Consider the following 21,226-nt stretch of genomic DNA (forward strand, 5'->3'; position numbering starts at 1 on the left):
TTCAAGTGCTGTTCAACTCTAACTAAAACTAAAACTAAACTGGGTTGATGACCCTCTGTGGTATTTATGTCAACTCATGAGTCTATCTTTTTGTCTGTTTCATTTGTTCTTTTTCGTGGGTGGTTGGCGGGTGCTCTGGTATGGTTTGCTCGCTCCTTCTTTCCTACCAAACATCTATCGTCCTGATCTCTCCTCCTTTTTTGTGTTTGTTAATCTCTTGTAACACATCTATTCTTCTGCACTTGTATGACCTTATTTTGTGTTGCAAGTGCTGTAAAACTCTTACTAAAACTAAACCTCTTCTTTTTCATCTTTCTTTACCTGTATAATGCCAGCAGTCGTTGTTGTGCTTTCCCAGTAAGCTTTTAACATATTATTATCCAGTGGGTGGTTGGTGGGTGCAGCGATGCAGCTTGTAACTTGTACCTTTGTTCTGTGTTTCTGTTAATGCTTCTGTTACTGTTTCTATTATTCTTATCTGCTCCTGGCCACTATGGCTGTCATGAAGCTGACTTTGTGACAACTGCCTCTCGGCTCTCTGACTGTGGGCGTTAGGTGGACACTCTGGTCTGGTTCGCTACTTCTTTCTATCATGCATCTATCATCCTTATCTCTCCTCCTTCTTTCCGTCGTATGTTACTCTCCAGTAAAACATCTAATCTTATTTGTTTTGCAAATGCCATAAAACTCCAACAAAAATTAAATTAGACTTGTCACTGGTTCATAGCTTCTCTGGTCGCAATCATTGTATTGGCCAATGATGTGTACATCAAAGCGGCATTTTATTGCAATGTTCGGGGTCCATAAAATATCGTCTGGATAAGATTCAGTGAGGGTCTGAACAGAGGAAAGCTGTGTTCTAGCTGACACGATGCCATCATGTTATTGTGACTTCAAGTATTTGGATATGTTTGTGTGGGTTGTTCGTGGATGTTCTGGTGTGGTTTGCTTGTTCTTCTTTCCTATCAAACATCTATCGTCTTTATCTCCCCTCCTTTTTTTTGTGTTTGTTACTCTCTTGTAACACCTCTAATCTTTGGCACTTATATGACTTTATAGTGTTGCAAGTGCCGTAAAACTCTTACTAAAACTAAAAATTGGACATGTTTGTCACTTGTGAATTTAATGTTAATCTTCTGCAATGTTTGAACTGAAGAGTTCCAAGAAAATAGTGTTGCCGACACTGTAGAACTGTAAACAAATTGATTCCTTGTTATATTTCTTTCCACATTCCGAAAAATTAAGTCCATTGATGCTTTGCATTATATCTAACCCTGCATTAACATAGGGACTGATGCTACCAGCATTCTCTGTAGTTTCAGACGGTTACAAAGTATTTACTGAAGTTACAAAGTATTCACAGAAGGTTACAAAGCATTCACAAAAGTTATAAAGCATTCACAAAAGTTATAAAGTTACAAAGTATTTACTGAAGTTACAAAGTATTCACAGAAGGTTACAAAATATTCACAGAAGGTTACAACGTATTCACAGAAGGTTACAGAAGGTTACACAGTATTCACAGAAGGTTACAAAGTATTCACAGAAGGTTACAAAGTATTCACCGAAAGTTACAAAGTATTCACAGAAATGGAACCTGCAAGGGAATGGGGATGACGCTTTATGAATTTTTTTTTTTGGTTTTAGTCTCTTCTGAGATTCCATATGAGCAGAATCCGACCGTATTGTAAGTCAGAACTATTATGAGATTATATTTTTTATGGTGACTTTCATGTAATTTATTTCTCAGAAAAGATGAGTAAGTACAATACATAGTGTCAGGGGCACCTTTACACCATTGTCCTTGTAGGAAAGAAGCAAAATCTATTTTTCAAAAAGGTGGACACTTTGATTTCACTGTGGATATGTACATGACTTTTGTCACCGAATGTGCGGATTGGTATTTGGATGGATGAGTGAGTGGATGGTGATCGTGGATGTGTAAAGACTGAATGAACAAAAGTCATAGCTTTATATCATGCTACAGGATCTTGTCCATACCTGGAATTTGGGTGTTCTTTTAGAGAGAGTTATGTACTCCATTTTGTCTGAAAATTGGTATTTGTGAACTTCAGGTTTATTCTAGAAATAGATGAGAGGAGAGAATAACAGTTTATAACAAAGAGTGAGCTTAAGAAGAAGTCACATTTTCAATGTTTAAAAAAATGGAGATGCGAGTAGAAAGCACCGAGGTGGCGATTTGTATAACTCTTCTGTAAGACTAAGAAAAGATTGAAACAGTTAGTGCTAACATTGGATAATGAAGATGTGAGATTCAGGATGTTGTACAAATAAGAGATGAGAATAGAATAATGCTATGGCACTTCCATGAAAGTGATTTTTCTTGCATGAACATTTGTATAACTTTTCTTTACGTGTTGTAAAAGATTTATAGTGCAATTACGCGTAACTGAAGATGTGAGATTCAGAATGTTGTATAAATATGTGAAGAGAATAGAGTACTGCTATAGCACTTCAATGAAAGTGCTTCTTCTTGCATGTAAATTCGTATATTTTTTCTTTAAGTGTCATTAAAGATTTATAGTGCAAACCTGACGTGTAAATGAAGATATGAGCTTCAGGATGTTTGTATGAATATGAGTATGAGTCATTATTTAGTCCAAATATGGTTCTGGGAGAATTCTTAAGAATCAAGATGTGTGGTTCCCTTGTGGTGTTTGTGTGCAGAACTGCGATGTTGAAGCTTTCTCGCTCTCTCTCTGTTTCCCTTCTACGCTGCTTGAAATGTGCAAAATGGCAGGACTATGTCCTCGTTCTAGAGCGGCCCCTGGCCTTGGCCCACATAGAACATGAAATGTGGACCAGTAGCCACAAAAATGTGTACTACGCAAAAGGCCAGAACCCGGTATAACCTTCCTCCCATCTCGGTTCATCACTCGTCTTCTTCTCTTTGCTTGACTTTAATCGTTTCTATTGGGCTGTTCATCTTGGATTGCTTCAGTTTTGGTTCTTTATCTCTACAATACCTACAATATTATTATGCTATTTTCATTCAAAGTTGAAGGAGAAAGTGAACAACAGAATTGTTTTTATTCAGAACGAAACAAATGTAATCATAATGAAGTTTGGTTGTTCTCGAGAACAACAGGACATTTTGTAGCCCTTGCTAATGAATCATATTTTGGCAAGAAGGAAACACAGACATACTCACTGTCCCCTCCCCTTCCCCATCTCACACACACCCAAACAGAAAACAGACGAAGTCATGGAATGATGAAAAGGTTAGGAATATATCCAAATCTCAATAACAGTGGCACCCAAAGAGGTGTTTCAGTTGCACACATGCTTTTCAATGAGAAAAATGTAAGATTTATTAACTTAACAGGTTTTTTTGGTAGGCAAATGTCCTTTTTTTAAGATAAGAGCTTGTCTAGAAGGATGCGTGTAGTATTGCTGTCCAGCTTGCTTTACGTGTATCATCATATACCTAGTTATTTGAGGGAGTAGCATGGTATTTTTTGTCGGTGGGTTTCCAGATTGCGTATCTTTTGATGATTGGGTGCAGTTAATCATGCTATGCGTATAATATATTTATGTATTATATATATTATATATATCTATATATATACTTATTTGAATATATCCTCTCTTTTTTTTTTCTCAAGCGTACATGGTACATATTTTTTTTTTCTTCTCATTTTGGTCCATACAGGATAAGGATGCTTTTATGGGAGTTGTTGCTTCTTCATGATGCTCATTGCGGTTCTTTCAGTAAATACAGCTCTCCATAACTATACATATATATATAATATACATTATATATACACTTTCCTTTTTTTCCTTCTCTTTTCCTCTAAGCCTGAGACTCTCCTCTTCTGTGCCTGTCGCTGAGCATAACCACTGCCTGACAAAAGCACACAGCAGACTCTGCAAACGCTGGCTCACACTGCACCAGTTTGACTGTCACTTGCTCTTTTCACCACGATGCAGTGCTTTGTCCAGTCATAAAAAAGAAAAAAATAGTGAAGGTTATGAAGAGGCCTTTGCCGTCCTGTAAATGAAATTTCAGACTTTGAAAATGGTTTTGATTACCTCCTTATGGCTGCCTCTGTCTGTCAACAGAATTTGAGGAAAAATTGTCTTGCTCTCAAAAAAATTTCACCTGGGCAAGAAACATCAGCAGAAAGAAGAACAATTTTTTTTTTTCTTATTTTTTGTTCTGAACTAATAATTATTCATTTTGGGGAATTATTCAAGATGAACTTTAACCTGTTGCCATATTTTTGTTTCATTTGTACCTTCTTGTTTTGTATGTTTTTTGTGGGTTTTTTTGTCAGTATAATGGTTTCCCATTTTGGCAGTCTTAACATCCGACTGAGGCAGTTGTACAGGCTCTTTAGGCTGTGGTTCTTCTCGTCAGTCAAGTGGTGTAAATTGTTTTTGGTGGCGCGTTGCGAGTGTGTGCCATGATGTGACCCCATGTGATATGTGCTTGTCCAATCTCCCAGGGCTACACGGACTACTTGAGAGCCACTCTAGAAAGTTATGGCGTGCAGGAAGAAAATTGGGAAGCGACCTATGACCCTAGGGTATGAAGGCCTGAACTAATCTCCCCACACCAGGCCTCGTGGCTGGGGAAGCTCAGTTGCTGAAGGCACTAACTCAATCCCTTTCTTTTGAGCGTTTTTTTTTTTGTTGAATTTTTTTTTTTTTTTTTTTTTTTAAAGAGGGCTGGCATCGGTCTTGATTTCTCACTTAATGAATTGACAAGGACTTGGAATAATGCTTTTGCTTTTTGAGTTTGAAGAAATAACAACAGCTTTCATAAGTTTTTGTTTTACGCACGGCATTTGATATTGGCAGAAACATCAGAAATACTCTTTTTGTTGTAATGATAGAACAATATTTAAATAAAATAATTACATAACAATGTAAAATAATTACATAACAATGTTTTGTTAAGGTATAGGCTACTTAATTTTTATTTAAAAAAAAAAAAGCCATGACTGTATTGTCACGAAATTTTCCTAAATTTTTATCGTGTTATTATTATATCACAGTATTCTGAAACTAGAAAGAATGTAGGTTACCTGTGTGGGTTTGAGTGCTATTTTCAGGATGGAAAGTTTTAGCACCCATTGATATAGAAGTTATTGAGTAGCACTTTAGTCAAGCATTTGTTGTTGAGATTATTCCAAGTCTAGCAGTTTCTCCATAGCATTTGATGCATTCTTTTTGGTTTTATCTTGCCTTTTAATCTTTAACTTTTGCAATATCACATCATCCAGCTAAATTAACACCACTAAAACCACTCATTCTTGTTTGCTATTCAGTCCATGGTACAAGTAAAGAAGAGAGATTTGGGATGGATCTAATCCCAAATTTGTTGGATCAGTGATTATTCCTAGATTGTAGTGAAACATCTTATGCAAGGAAATCATTTGAATGTCGTATTGCCAGGGTATTCTTGGAGGAAAGATAACTTTGAAAACATTCTTTGTGATGTTGAAGAATTTACGTCTTCCTTCTTTATTTGGTGTAGGGTTGTCAACTGTAATTTTTTAAAAAGTAAATGGTTAGAACAGACCAGCATAATAGGGTTGTTCTGTGAGCATCTGAACAGAGAAATCGAGTAGCAAACCAAAATCACCTCACAATGTCTGTACAAAATCTGGCACTTGAAGAAGAAGAAAGAAATCATAAGTAATCTATCTGTATGTCTCTTGATTTTAATTTCTCTATTAGAGACTAAAAAAATGTTCTTTTTTTTTTATTGCACTTCTTTTGTTAAGGTAAATTGGTCAGCTGGAAATTTTTCTTTGACTTTGATCACCCTCAGTTTAAAAGGATTTTTGTCATGATTTAGAAAATTGATTGCCTCTAGGGTGGTGTTCATTTTTTTCATCCTTATTTCTGAATTAATTTTATTCAGTCTCATTTCATGTGCCGAAAGATCTGAAGGTTGTTACTTTGGCCTGGTTTTGGTGGGAAGGGGCCGGGGAGTGCCCTGGTTAAATTTTTCTATTGCCAAGATCTGGTTCACTTACTTATTCTGTCCTTCCGTCGTTTTAGTTCTTCTCCAAGACATTTTCTGTTTGATTATCCTTTTCATTTTTCTTTTGGAGCCGCTAGCATTGCAGCTTTTCTTTGAACTGACGACATGTTTGATGCTGTTCCTTGACCGCTTCTCTCCCTCTGCTTGGGATTGCCGCAAGCGTTTGACCTCTGTCTGCTGAGTGTGTGGGCTGGAATGTCCCTTTTGCTTCTGTTTTCTTCTTTGAGATCTCCAGAAACTTAAGGGGGAGGAGGAGGAGGAGGAGAGAGTATGTAGGAGGCAAAAAGAGACAGTGAATAAACAATGGAGGAGAGATTATAGGAGGCAAAGAGAGACAGTGAACAAACAATAGAAGAGATTATAGGAGGCAAAGAGAGACAGTGAACAAACAATAGAAGAGATTATAGGAGGCAAAGAGAGACAGTGAACAAACAATGGAGGAGAGAGATTATAGGAGGCAAAGAGAGACGGTGAACAAACAATAGAGAAGAGATTATAGGAGGCAAAGAGAGACGGTGAACAAACAATGGAGGAGAGAGATTATAGGAGGCAAAGAGAGACGGTGAACAAACAATGGATGAGATAAAAAGGTTGGGGGGAGAGTGGCAGTCTTTGGAAGTGCAAGAGTAAAGGAGTAACAAATACAAGAGGAAAGGAGTAACAAATACAAGAGGAAAGGAGTGACTTTTCTGAAAAGAAGCACTAGTTTAAACGTTCCTTCCACATGATATGTTGCGTCTGTATCTATCTGTCGGTCTCTTGGTTTTTCAATAAGGCGAAGTCCTGCTACTGGTGACTATGAATATACTGTTCCAGCCGCGCTAACAAAGCCGAGGATTTTTCTGTTCTGAAGCCCTACATTCACAAATGGGAATTATATCAGTGTCTTTTTTTAGATGTTGAGGAGTAGGGACTCTGAGGGCTGGGAAAAAGGTTGGTGGGGGCAGACACATTCTCCTCTCACATGTTGTCTCCCGTGTGACAAGACAGGCTAAACTTTGTGGAGTAAAGTTTTCAGGAGTGGCAAAAAACCTGTTTTGTTTTATTATGTGGCTGGTGGGTTCTTCGGCTTTATTTCTAATGTTTGAGGAGAATTCCTAGTCAAAAGTCAGACCTGTTTCTGACTGAGCATAAGAAAAAGATCGTTTACTATCAAACTCGTCAAATTAGAAAGGAAAAAAAAATTGTGCGGGTTATCGAGTCTTGTCACAGGACAATGATGTTGTGTTTGACATGTGGGTATCCAGTTTTTGATGTGAAGGAGGGAAGAATAGATTGAAAGTTTTAAATAAGTTAAACTGGCAGACTGAGACTAGTTGGTCAAAAGTTGAGATGGCAGAACTGGAGTAAATAAAAGGCTGAAAGACAAGTGTGCCAGGGGAGAGGAAGGAAGGAATTCACGCCAGGTTCACCATAGGAATGAGTGGAAAGAGGGGATTTAAGCCTATGTTCCTCTTGTTTTCATGTAGGCATATACACACACATACACATGCACGTGAGTGCGTGCACACAAATACACAGTTGCACACGGGAGCACATACATACAAATATGTGTACACACTCGTACACACACACACACTTCACACACACACACTCAAATCAACTTGAGCACACACACTCTTGTAGAAATAAGCCTCATTCTACCAACATGATCATTTTCCAACTCTTTCTTGAGCACATCTGAACATGCTCACATTTTTATGAACACATATTAATAAAATATGACATAACGTAAATGGAACAGGCTACAGGATCCTCAGATGCTGACGACATATTTCCAAAAATCTGATAACTTCTTTAGGAGAATTCTGCCTCGTGTGTCGTGCCATTCTCTCTCTGTAGTGCCTTGTTCAGAATGGAGAACAGTAAATCTTTTCAATACCATTGTTCGTTGTTAGCTCTGTCCTATTTGGCACGCCTAATCTCTCTATACTCTCTTGAGAGATGAAAACCGAGAATGCCTTTACTTTAATTTGTCTTGAAGCGATTTTTTTTTTCACCTGCTATTCACAAATGTAGCATGCGTACGTCATGTTTTTATACAATAATTTTTTTCTCCCGTATTTTTGAGTTTTGATATTGCTGGCTGACCACGTCAGTTTTGTCATTGTGCTGCCCTGTGGGACTGACCTATTGCAGTGACCGTAGCAGCTTACAGTCTGTCACTGTGTGTCTGGAAGGTGCATTGGCCATTTTTTCCCTAGCTAGAGGAACTGAGGACAAAGGACGTAGACAGTTATAACTCACTTGTTTGATTCATTTTCAGCAATGGCAGGGGACTGTTTGGTGTCAGAGGCAGAGGGCTCATGACTGGAACTAATTTTTTTCCTTCATGTTGTATATAGGTTTTTTTGTGGTTAAAAGGACGATGTGTTGCTGAATCCCATTTGGTGGCGGGAAGAAAGTATGCACTATGTGTGTGTTTTATTTTTGTTGATTCTTTCAGAAGTCGGTGTTTAAGGGGTGTTTCTTCCTTGTGTATGAATGTATTGAAGGTTCTGCCTCCTGTGTTTGTCCGTGCCAACCAGGTGGATGGGAATGTGTTCTTACACGTTTGTGTCTTCAATGTGTAGTGTGTTCTCTTCCCCTTCATGAGGTGGATGGGAATGTGTTCTTACATGTGTGTGTCTTCAGTGTGTAGTGTGTTCTCTTCCGCTTCATAAGGTGGATGGGAATGTGTCCTTACATGTTTGTGTCTTCAATGTGGTGGATGGGAATGTCTCTTTACACGTGTGTGTCTTCAGTGAGGTGGATGGGAATGTCTTCTTACACGTGTGTGTCTTCAATGTGTAGTGTGTTCTCTTCCCCTTCACTTCAAGGAGTATATCCCTGTCCTGAGTCGGCCGCAGGTCATCAAAAACAAGAAAACCTTTGAGTGGGGCAACATTTATGAGGACACTTTGGTATTTGCACATTTTGCCTCATGCTGGTCATTGACTATTGATATTGTCACTTTGCTTTTTATTCATTGTATTTATTTCAGACGTCATGTAGGCTGTTGTAGATTCTCAAACGTTAATAATTAGATCAATACTTGTCTGTTTTACATTTTCTTTTTAAAGATCGTATGAAATGAAGGTTAAGATATGTTTATAATATTTATATCTGAAACATAATTTTTCAAAAGGATAGAATAACTGTAAATATTATGTTGATAGAGCAAATTGTTTGCTATGCATTCTAAGAAAAATAATCATGATCATTGAAGATGAAAATCTAGCAGCTAGTGGAAGGAAATGTAGTACCAGGATAAGTTGTCACCAAAGAAATCAGCCAACAGATGTCGTTAAAAAGTTGACGGAGCTTGAACTGGAAAATTTGAAGCTAAACAACGTTAGAAAGTAAGCAAGTAGTAAGAGATATCCCCAAGGTAACCGAATTCTAAGGAGAACATCACATCAAAATTAAATATAACAAATAAAGATTAAGAAAGAGAACATTGCAATTATTGGACGCAGTTTGTTAGATTGCGATGTCTCATAGAGTAGATAGGGCGGACATCGCTAGCAACTAGCAGTTGGTGTTGCGTGTGAGAGATGTTGGACATGATGTGTAGCTGCGTGTCCATGTCACTGTTGTGTCTCCTGCCTACCCGCCCCCCCCCCACTTTGTTTCAGCGTCTCTGACATTATGTGCTTAGTCGAGCGTCGGAAAATTTATTTTTGGACGTGTCACACTTGTCTATGTAGTTTAGAATGCAGTGCACAGTCATTGACACTGGTGTTTTGACCATAGCTCATTAGCTGTATGTCCTTCTGTTGTGAAAGTTCTTGATTCTTTGAGTTGGATCAAGACTTTGTAACATGCTGTGAATGACTCATTGTTTGGTAAAGATCGTAAACCTTGCAATGTTCCTGACATAAATGCTAGTAGAAAAATAAGAAGAATGATATCAAGAAATGAGCTCCTGGCATAAATTTAGGAGTATTGGACATATTATTGTTCCGTTTAAAGATTGATGTTAATATAATTCAATGTCCCAGAATATATTCCCAGGCATCAGAATGTATACACTGCTAAACTGTTTCATTGGTGCCGATCTGTTTTAGCTGTTTGTGCTACGTCAGTTTGATCACATTCCAAATAGTTGACTTATGAGAGAGAAAGATTCTTCAACACGGCTGTGTTGTTGTGAGGTGTATGGCTTGGTGTGACCAAAAAGAAACCGTAGACGTCCCTGTGTTGTGTCCCTGGTACTTCGCTGTAGAGCACTCGTGGCGTGTGACTACCCTTGCACCTTTTGCTTCAACAAATTATCTCCTTTGTTGGGTATTTTGTTAGTCGTCCGTTCTTTCTTCAGTGTCTCAGCTGTTGCAGTAAAGTAAATATTGGCCAACACTCTTTGTATATATTTGTGTGTACTTAAACAATGATATACTTATATTATAATAAAGATAAGCTTTGTAATCTCTTTCTTTTTTACTCGGGACTAGGGAAGCTAGCAAATCCTCTAGTGCGTCATTTGGTTTGTGCTGATTAAAACCTGTAATTTCTTTGCCATATCGACTGACCGAAGAGCTAGAACCCAAATGACCGCTGGATCGGAAAAGTAAAGTAAAAGTAAAGTTTGGGCAGTTTCCTGTTCTGTGTACAGTGGTCTCCGTCTAAGAACACAGCATTTATGAACCTGGTCAGTGAAAGAGCCTGTTTTTCTCTGCAAAGGAATGTTTTGTCTCTAATTTACCTGCCCTAGAATCCATTGTAAAAAAAAAAAATTCTCCTGAGAACCCCATTTGAATTAGGGAAAAACTTGTAAAAGCGGCGTGCTTCATCACACTTTGCTGTAACTGCTAGGACGTCATTTTTAATGGAGGCGAAGGAAATGGGTGGAAAGTGAGGTTGGGGAGAAGGGAGTGAGGGTGGGGTGGACTAAGTAGGGGTTGAGCTGTGGCCTGCGAAGGTTTTGTTTTGTCTCCCGATGACCAGATTCTTAGACGGAAACCATTGTACCTACACTAGCGTCTGTGGTGGAAGGGTTAGGTTCCCTGTCTAGCTCACAGAGGATGTTCTGTTTTGTAAGTGGGAAATATAGTGTATACAAGCGTCTGTGGTCTAGTGCCAGTTCAACATCTGCTGCTGATGGTGAGAACATACGACACTGGCGGCAGATTTTGTGTCTCTCTCTCATTGCCTTGTCCTTCTGTTGTGATGGACATTCTCGTGGCGATGTAGGACCGGTTTCCTCCTGCGAGTCCGTTGTCTTAATCCTCCCTTGTCAGTTTTCTCTTGTTCCGGTGACGACCTTTATGTTGAAGTGCAAGTCTGCGAGTCGACAAAATTTACTGGAGGCCGAGCAAATTAGGTGTCATAGTGGAGAATCACTTTATTTGTGTTATAGATGTACCATGTCCTTTACCGTAACTGCTTATTTTATGTTATCCTCTCCGAATTAACCATGCTGTAGGTGTTCTATTTTTATTTTGGTTTTATTTGTTTGAATTTTTGTTCGCAAATTACATTTGTATTGAAGAATATTTCCTGCTTTTCGTTTTGTATTCTCCCAAAAGTTTTCAAGTATATGGTATCCATAAATATAGTATGTATGTGTATGTGTATCCTACATACATGTTACCAATGCTTCTTTTTTCATAAAACATATAACATGCATCTGTTCCCCCCATCTTTTCAAGCTCATAATGAACTTGGTTTCCTTTATTTCCAAGATGGAACAGCTTGTGTCGATGGAGTAAGCACTGTTTATGAGTGTGCCCATGTCTCAAAATGTCACTCGACGCACACCTCAATTCTAAAATCCTATTTTTTCAGGTTCCCAGCTTGAAGTGTGGTATTGCTTGACATTTGTTTCTTCATAATCTTTGGTTCAAATGCTGATTCCTGCAAACTCTTTCGTTGTATTGGAAAGTTGTGTCCCCTTTCGCCAATATCGCTTCAGTTTATACACACTTTGCATTTTCACAGGAATTTATGTTTTTTTGGTAATGTCTGTGTTAAAAAAAAAAAAGAAAGAGAAATCGCAAGACTTTTAAAGATGATTTTGATACTTGTCTGATAGCCTTGAATCGGTTTATGAAACATTTCTTTCAATGCACTGCCATGCTAGCATTTGTGTTGTAGAGCACACAGTCATTATCTTGTCTCGGCTGTTGTTGCAACTTTGACGGCTGCTACCTGGATTATGCAATCAGGCCAAAGGTGGCAGCAGAAGCCTCATGTTCGGTGGAGGAATCCCAGGGCTACTCTGAGGCCGCGGGTCCAGATAATTGCCTGAGCTCATAATTCGGCTTTTGTATGACCTTATTGTGTTGCAAGTGCCATAAAGCTCTTATTAAAACTAAACTGAGCCCGTAAGAAAGACATTTTGTCAAAACTTTCCTCAAAGTCAATTCACCCAGTGGAGAATGAATCCTCAGCTAACACATGGAGAGATCTAGGCAGTATATACAACATGTATGTTTGAGCTCCTGTAAAAAAGGTTGATTTATTCTAACGTTTCTCAGGAAGTTGAGTATGTTTTGGGTTATTACAATAAAACATTATCATCCTTCAGGGTATTAATAGAATGTAAGAGGCAGAGGGCCTACTGTCAAATTGGATACAAAATTCAATCAGTTGTTATTATTGTGATTATGGTTAATATTATTATTATTATTATTATTATTATTATTATAACTATCATTATCATTTGTGGTAGTACTTTTTTGTTAAGTATTTATTCTATAAGTGTTGGAAAATTTGAGACAGTCGCGCAAACGTGAAGCCATCGTTTCCCTCTGCTTGATGCTGAGGTGCCGTTAGTTGAGGGAATTCCTCCAACACGCAGAGTTGCTCTGTTTGAATTGTGTAATGGAATCTGAATGTTCTTTGCTAAGGTAGAGCAATTTCCCTTACAGCTTGTTGTCCTGGTTTGAGACTTATTAAAGTAGTTTGATTTGTGTCTAATTCTAATTGGACGCAATGTTTCCTATTTTTGAAAATGTTGCAAAGGATAGTGTGCTGTTCTTGAAACAGAAGTAATTCAACGGAGGCGTCAAAGCCATGACGACAGGGAGACTTAGAAAAGTTTATAGTGGAAAACTTTTTACTAGTGTTTTTGATAACAGAGAGAATAAATGTGTTTTTTACAAACTGGCAACCTTTTTAAAGATGCTTTAGAGAGCAGAGAGAATTTGTGTTTTTTACAAACTGCTATCCATCTAGGTCTATATATTGTGACCTATACCAGAGGTTTGGTCACTTGTTTTCTCAGTTTCTGCATCGACACAGTTGTAATTGCTGTTTACTTTACTTTGTCTGTTAAATTTACAAGTTCTAGAATGCTCAAGCTGTTAAATATTCCCTCTATGTGACTCAAACTGCTGTGTTTTTGTGAGCGCTGTAGTGTTTTAGCGTGCATGCGTGCCTGTCGTCAAGTGGCCTCATCTATTGTATCTTTTGCTTGCTGCATGCGCATGGCCATTTTGCTCCGCAGAGTTGCCTTAGTTTCTGACTCACAATGTTTTTATCACCCTAGCACGGACAGTTATGTAGATACCTTTTTAGAAGATTATGATTATGAAATTTTAAAATCTTATGTTTAATTAAATAGTTATCAATTTTACATCTCTTTATAATATATTTTACTGTACAGGACTTGGTAAGATTTAGCGTTATTGTTACTAATACTAAAGTTGCTTTTACTTTTATTAATACAATTATTATTGTTGCAGTTGGTGATTTTTATAACGGTTTCTTTTTTTAGCAGTAAAATTGTTACAGATTCAGTTTTACCATCCATTGTAGTGGAAATTCTTGCTGTTGATGATTGTAAAAGGAATAATTTGTAACATGAAAAGATTTCATTGCAGTATTTGGAATTCCTTGTTTTATAGTTTTGAAACAGATTTCCTTATTAAAAAAGTACTTGAACTTAAAATTAATTTTCTCCAATAATCAAGCTAGAGTGCTATTTTTCCATGTGTATATTATTTTGTGTGGATTTCAAGTTTCACTCCATGTTGTTTGTAAACTTCCATCGTTCACAGTTGTATGAAAATTTTGTTCCTAATCCAGGGGCTTGGCATGATGACTACAGTGACTTTGCCGGTCTACAACCGCAGCGCGGGATCTGTACGTGAACTCTCTTTTCTTTTATGAGAAAGACTTTTTTCTTCTTTTTTTTTTCTTTTTTCTTTTTTTTTTTTTTAAAGATATGCCTGTATTTGGTTGGAGTGCACCCCTGGGAGGTCCTACTTCTTTTCTTTCTGTCAGTTGTTTCTGTCTGTCTATCTTGCTTCTTCCCTGCACTATATATATGCCTACTTCTGATGTTGATGTGTTTCTCTTTACTCCAACATTTCTTTTGATAATGACAAGATGTTAGTGTGTAGACAAAATATTTATTAAGGCCTAAGAGTATGAGCAGAATGACTTGTCACCTAGAAGCAGAAGCAAATAGAAGTGAGACGTGATGAATCTGCCTTCCTCTTGAGATAAAGCAGTTATCTCAAGTTATAGTCAAATTTATACATAGGTAACGGTTTTCAACCCACCCCCCCCATTGTAAAATTTGTACATCTTTATTTCTTGATAGCCTGTAGTCTGTATAAGCTGGTGTTGTGTCAAATAACAGCTGCTGCGTGAACTGTTTGTGATTATATACATATGTGAATTGTTTGTGAATATACCTGTGCTGTGTGTGAACTTGCAGTCGAACCAGACCATCCTGGGAGTAATGGGGGTTGATGTGACCACGGCTGAGCTGGAGTCCAAGTCGCCGTTTTCTAAGGTCTGTGGCCTTGTCAAATTTGACTTAATTTGAATTTCTCAATGTGTTATTGCTCAATTCTGTACAACTATTGGAAAGCAGTGAAAAGAATTTGTTCATTGTTTCAGAAAGCAACATCCCAGCATTCCGGACATATCATTTGATGCTCCGTTGCTCCCTCCAAAATGTCGCTGAGGGTCTTTCTAGAGAGAAAAGAAAAGAAAGATAAAATTCTTAACTAAGAATTGAAAGTGTTTGGAGAGGAGGTTTCCTGATTGAATTGTCAGAGACAGGACTTCATTTTATAAAATAAAATTGACTTTTTTTCCATCTATATTCAATTTCCTCAGTTTCTGTAAAAACTTTGACTGTAATAATTGTTTCATTTTTTGTGTGCTTTTAATCATTGTTCAAAACTTAAGTGTATTTTCAGATGTTTTTTTTTTAACTTGCAGTTTTAACTTTTTTCAAAGTAAGGGAAAAGTTAGTCACATGAATATGATTTATAAACTGTTAACTAATTTTTTATTGTATCCTTTCCATCCAGATGGGGCCAAACGGATACACATTTGCTATTAACCCAAATGGCTATGTGGTGTTTCATCCTAACCTGAAGACAGGGGTGAGTTCAACAATTGGTCAGCTCATCAAGCTTAGAAATAAATGCACATAATCTACATGGTTTCTACAAGAATGAAAGCATCAGAAACGGTCTCTGTTATCAATGTTTAAAATATCATGTTTTTATGAATTTCAAGTAACGTTATGTTTAAAGTTAAATTTGTTTACAAAAGTTCAAGATTTTTTATTTCTTGCCCTATCGGAGCTCTGGTATGTAAAGCTGCCATGAATGTTACATTGAGGAAAATATTTCCTGATCGTTATGTTTTTGTAAGTACTCTTTTGCAGTGTATCTATCTTTATTGTAAGATGCTACTTGATGTCTTTATTCGAATGACTTGCTTGCCATATCTGAATTTGATCTGGATGACAGTAGAATGGTGCTGACGATGTCTTTTGAATGTCGGAAATTGTGTGATGTTGTTCCTTTATCTGTGCAGGGCACCTTCATGAAAGAACCGCCCAATGTGGACATCATGGAGTTGGAGGTTCACAGGGAAGACAAGGATGATGCGATTAATTCGGTATGTACCTTATTGAGGGAAGATAACTAAGTTCTTTATGAAGACAAGGATGATGCGATAAATTCGGTATGTATATCGTTGTAGGAAGATAACTATGTTCTTTATGAAGACAAGGATGATGTGATAAATTCGGTATGTATATCGTCGTAGGAAGATAACTAAGTTCTTTATGAAGACAAGGATGATGCGATAAATTCGGTATGTATATCATCGTAGGAAGATAACTAATTTCTTTACGAAAACAAAGATAATGCAATAAATTAATTATGTAAGGTGTACACAAACGCTGAAATATTTAGCTTTTTATTTACTAAAGAATTGTAATTTCACATCATGGGAAGTAGGAAAAATAGTGTGAGAAGAAAGGGGACAGAAAGAAGGAGAAATTTAGAGAAGATACGTCTTAACTTGCTCCTATTACCTTTGATAGTCACTGTTTGCTGACTTGTATTTTCCATTTCTACAGTTACGGAACAGCATGATAGAAGGCAATCGAGGCAAGAAAGTGATCACCACCTTGTTCTTATCTCCTGACCAAGTAAGTGACAGACTGAGACCGGGTGGGGAGTGGGTGGTTGGAGGGTGCTCTGGTGTGGTTTGCTTCTTGTTTGCTCCTTTTTTCCTATCAAACATCTATTGTCTTTATCTCCCCTCCTCCTTTTTTATGTTAGTTACTCTCTTGTAACGCCTCTAATCTTCGGCACTTATATGACCTTATTGTGTTGCAAGTACCGTAAAACTCGTACGTACCAAAATTTTTTAAAAAACTGGACATGATGTGGTTAGTTTTGAAGGCGATTATCTAGGATTAGTGGCCGTTGCAGAATTTTGACTGCTTTAATTTGTTGTTCTTGTCACAGAAAAGAAGTAAGTCATTTTTTTGCATATTGTGAAAGATAGTTGAAAATATCTGTTCTCTGTGGGTGGTTGGTGGGTGCTCAGGTGTGGTTTGCTCCTTCTTTTCTATCGAACGTCTATCATCCTTATCTCCCCTCCTCCTTTTTTATGTTTGTTACTCTCTTGTAACACCTCTAATCTTCTGGCGCTCATATGACCTTATGCAGTTGCGAGTGCCATAAAACCTCTACTTTAAAAAAATATAAAAATCCGTTCTCTTGTGCCTTGCAGAGATATGTGACTGAGAGCCAGGCTCGCTACGCCTTCACGCCGATCGAAAACACAACCTTCAGGTGAGAAATATACATTGATCTTTTTTGTTTCAGTTTTACAACAATTCTGCTGTTATGCATGCTGCAATTTTGGTTGGAGATATTAAACTCCTTTTGTGGGTGGTTGATGGGTGCACTGGTGTGGTTTTTCTTCTTCTGTCCTATCAAACATTTACCGTCCTTATCTCCCCTCCTTCTTTTTTATGTATGTTACTCTCTTGTAACACTTCTATTCTTTAGCACTTATATGACCTTATTGTGTTGTGAGCACTGTAAAACCTCTACTAAAACAAAACAAACTCTTATTAAAGAGAAAAAAACCTTTTTTCATCTTTAGGGCTTTTTGAATGAACATTTACAAAAACAAATGTTTCTCAAGAAGCTGAGAATGTTTTAAAACATTGAAGGGTAAGGTCAGGATAATGATTAATTGTAAAGTGTGTCCAGCCATCTTTTTATAGGGATATAAGCTGTATACATGTGAATTATCATTATTATTATAAGTGCTGCAGTACATCTTCTGCAAAGACTGTTGTCTTTATTTCGTTGTAAGGTGACATGTTTTTTGTCATCATGTTGAGTCTCTGAAGTGTTGAGATTGATTGAAACTTTTTTTTACTTTATTTAAATTGAAGCCCATTTCGAACTGTCAATGAGTGCCTTCAAACATAATGCACTGTAGAAGAAAATAGGTCTTTGGAGATAAGTTCATTTGAGAAAGCAGTCTCCATCTCCAAATATGGGCATTTTTTTGGCCATTGGCTTTGTTCTCATGTTTGCCGTCTACCAGTGCCATTGCATCTGTCCATGGCAGAAATAAAAGTGCTGCCGACCTATTTAGAAGTTGCCCTGTGGTAATTCCTAAGAATGATGATGCTATTTCAACACAATATTTGACAAAAAAACAAGTAACGTGGCAATTTTTCTTTTTTGTTAATTAATTTTTCTTCTCATTAACTCATTCGCTACGTATTATTTTCGGCTTGTGGAAGAATTTTTTTCGGGAGGGCGAAATGAGATGATGACTAGTGCGCAGTTCACAGGTCTTGGGGGCCATAAATTCAAATAAATATCAACATATTATATACCAACATTTTCAGTATGGTTTGTAGAGTACATCTGTATCGTTTATTTGAGTATTTTTAAACTTTGGTTCCTGTAAGAGGCGATTATGCAACACAATTGTGATTGGCTGCGGATAAAATTTGAAAACAAAAAATTTATAATCTCAGCTGAAACTCAAAAAATATGTTTGCACCTAGTCAAATTATACTTCAAAATAACCATAACTGTATATAGAACAGGAAAATATTGAAAAATGAGCAGTTATTTACATACATTCCATAATATTTGTACATTTGGATCATAACCTCAGATATTGGAAAAAAAAAAAAAATTTAAAATAATTTTGAAAAAGAAGGATCCCAAACAGAAAAAAACACTCGTATCTTATATGGAATTATTCTGAATTGCATTTGCAATAAACCTATACATGTCTTGGGTGGTACTTTTTGAGTAAATTCACCAAAAAGTAGTGATTTTGGGGCGGAAAAAAATATTTTGACTATTTAGATCTAGGCTTAGATCTAGATATATAGATCCCGCACTCAAAAATATTGATTTCTCAATTACAGTGCACTGGCAATTTGAGTCCAGTAGTATCAATATTATAAAGAAGAGTCCTACACTTCTTTAGTGAGCAAAATAATGATACATTTTGTTGTGTAAAAGTACTAAGACTGGTGTCTGGGCTATAATTTGGGCTTCGCATAAACTTCGAAATCGTGTTTCAAAACTGAATCAAAACTTCCGATTTTAGGTGGAAACGCTTGACCCGGAAGTCAACTTTATATTGTGACCTTTATTTTAACATGGATATGTGGATTGGAATAGAAACCAAGCTAAAATTGAACGTCGATTCTCGAGCCGCGGGGGGTGGCTTAGCGTACTGACGACACTTTAGCCGTGCCGCCCCCCACGGCTCGGCTTAGCGAATGAGTTAATACCATCTGCAAAGTAGGAATGTATTCAAATCTGATGTTTGCCTTATGTTTTTTCTTCTCAGATTGGGCATCAGCGTTCCTCTCTATCAAAAGATGTACCCAAAATTTGAGGGATCCATACCTGCCTTAAGTAATTCTCTTTTTTGTCTTTATTGCAATGTTTTTCATGTCCACACCTGCCTTAAGAAATCCTCTTTTGTGTTTGTAATACGTTTTTCATATCTTTAACTGCCGTAAGAAAATCACTTTTCTTCTATTACACAATAAACCTTTTTTGTCATTACATGCCTTCCCTCCTCCCCCCCCCCCCCTAACTGGGTTTTTATTAAACTTGGTAACACTACTGTGTATTTATTGGTCAGGTCTTGAGGAGAGCCTCTCAACATGTGCACAGTAGGGTAAAGGAGGATGCTGAGGAAAGTTTATTGCCCTCAGCTCAGTGTGTTTGTCGGTGGATGTATATTTTTAGAACAGGCTTTTAAGGATGTAAATGATATGGGAAGACTATTGCTGCACAGATCCAGGCTAGGCCTTTAGGTACACCGGTTTTGTATGGACTATGTTCATTGTCAGAGATAAATATGTGAAGCCTCTTTTGTGTGAACCGAATGCTCTGGATCGATAACGACAACATGAACCGAATGCTCTGAAATTCACTGCCTTGTATTCTGCTTTTTCTTTCAGGATGGAAGAATCTGGAATCTGATTTCTACAGCATTTTGGTTGCCCCCTGGTAAGTTGTGGAATGGCAGTTTGCCATGCTTTGGAACTTGTGAGAAGGAATTGATGGAACTTTGAAATAATGTTTGTTAAGTTCTAATCTCGTCCAAGGTTGTCTGATACTGAAGAAGATCATTTTGGCTTTCTCAAAACTCTTCATTTTTTATTTAGTTTATTTTGATTGTTTTTGTGTTTACGAAAACAAGAAAAATGAGGATAATTGGGATGCTAGATTACTAGTACCGCCACCGCTGCCCCCCCCCCCCCATATTTTTTATACTGCAGAATGCACCTAGCAAGTTTTTAAGGTGTATATGTGTAAAAGATGAGTTGCAGCATTATATTTGTCCCACATTATAGGGAAATATAAGGGAGTTGAGAGGGTGTAGCTGGTGTTGTCCTCTCTACAAGGGACACACGGAGACAGTTTTGTTTCTGTTACATTATTCTGTACGTCCTCCACTGTCACGTGTGAGTTTTACGTACTCACGCTTCGTAACTCTCAGTGCAATGCCTTTTTGCCTTCTCTGCTACACTGAAATGTGGAACATTGTGCAGTTCTATAATTGCACCAGGTGGATGTCTATACGGTTTTGAAGAGATTGACCTAGAAAAGTAGAGTCACTGATTCCTGATTCTGGAACGTTTTGCAGTTCCGTGATGCACCCGGTAGATTCGATAAGGTTTTTAAAAGATTGACCCAGAAAAGTAGAGTCGTTGATTCCTGATTCTCTTCTTTATTCCCGTATCAGGAACTACTACAAAAATGCAACACATCCAGAGAAACAGACGATGGACGATCTTCAAACTTGGCTCAGCAATGACCCAAACCCTGACCACTGTAAGAAGCTTTGCTCTCAATAGACGGATTATATGGATATTAGAAACACTTGAACCCAAACTGTTTTCCGATTTGCTATTTATTTGTATTTGTAACTGTTCTCTTTTTAACTTACTTAAACTGAGATCAAATGATGAATTGAACCCTATGAAAAGCTGCTGTTGTTTTTCTTTTGTGTGTTTTTTGTAGTGCAGTCAGGTTGCTCTGTTTTTCTTCTTTGCAAGTGCAGTTGAATGATTGTGTTTCAGTCAAAAGTTACGTTTTTAATTAATTTTAGAAGGACAAAAAGGTCAATTTGGGTTTCTGGATAAATATTTTGCTGTTGTTGTTCCTGGACTTTGATTTGAATTGTTATGCTTAGCTTGTGTCTGTGATATGATCTAGACCTAGAAATCGTGTACTGGGTACTAGATACGATTAGATGTGACAAGATAAGATAATACTTTATTATCCCAGATGTACACGTAAATCTCATAGAGTATTGTACGTCCACTAAATTCATCTATATGTGCAAAATGGGATCCAGGTCTGTGGGAAATCTGATCAAGAGCCATCTTGTGTTGTTTGGTATGTTGTCAAAGTTTAAACATCTATTGTCCTTATCTCCCCTCCTTCTTTTTGGTGTTTG

General features: G+C 37.4%; 1 protein-coding gene across 1 annotated transcript in view; it reads left to right on the top strand.

Annotated features, from left to right (window-relative positions):
- Positions 1–21,226, top strand: part of LOC101845552 (voltage-dependent calcium channel subunit alpha-2/delta-2) — a 52,261-nt gene that overhangs the window by 15,955 nt on the left and 15,080 nt on the right. The window contains 10 exon segments of the mRNA XM_035970306.1: positions 8,836–8,919; positions 14,027–14,083; positions 14,664–14,741; positions 15,268–15,342; positions 15,782–15,865; positions 16,332–16,403; positions 16,994–17,055; positions 19,100–19,167; positions 19,722–19,770; positions 20,510–20,598. Of these exon segments, the coding sequence (XP_035826199.1) occupies positions 8,836–8,919; positions 14,027–14,083; positions 14,664–14,741; positions 15,268–15,342; positions 15,782–15,865; positions 16,332–16,403; positions 16,994–17,055; positions 19,100–19,167; positions 19,722–19,770; positions 20,510–20,598 (718 nt within the window).

The sequence above is a fragment of the Aplysia californica genome, unplaced genomic scaffold (genome assembly GCF_000002075.1).
Source record: "Aplysia californica isolate F4 #8 unplaced genomic scaffold, AplCal3.0 scaffold00250, whole genome shotgun sequence".
Taxonomy (NCBI): domain Eukaryota; kingdom Metazoa; phylum Mollusca; class Gastropoda; order Aplysiida; family Aplysiidae; genus Aplysia; species Aplysia californica.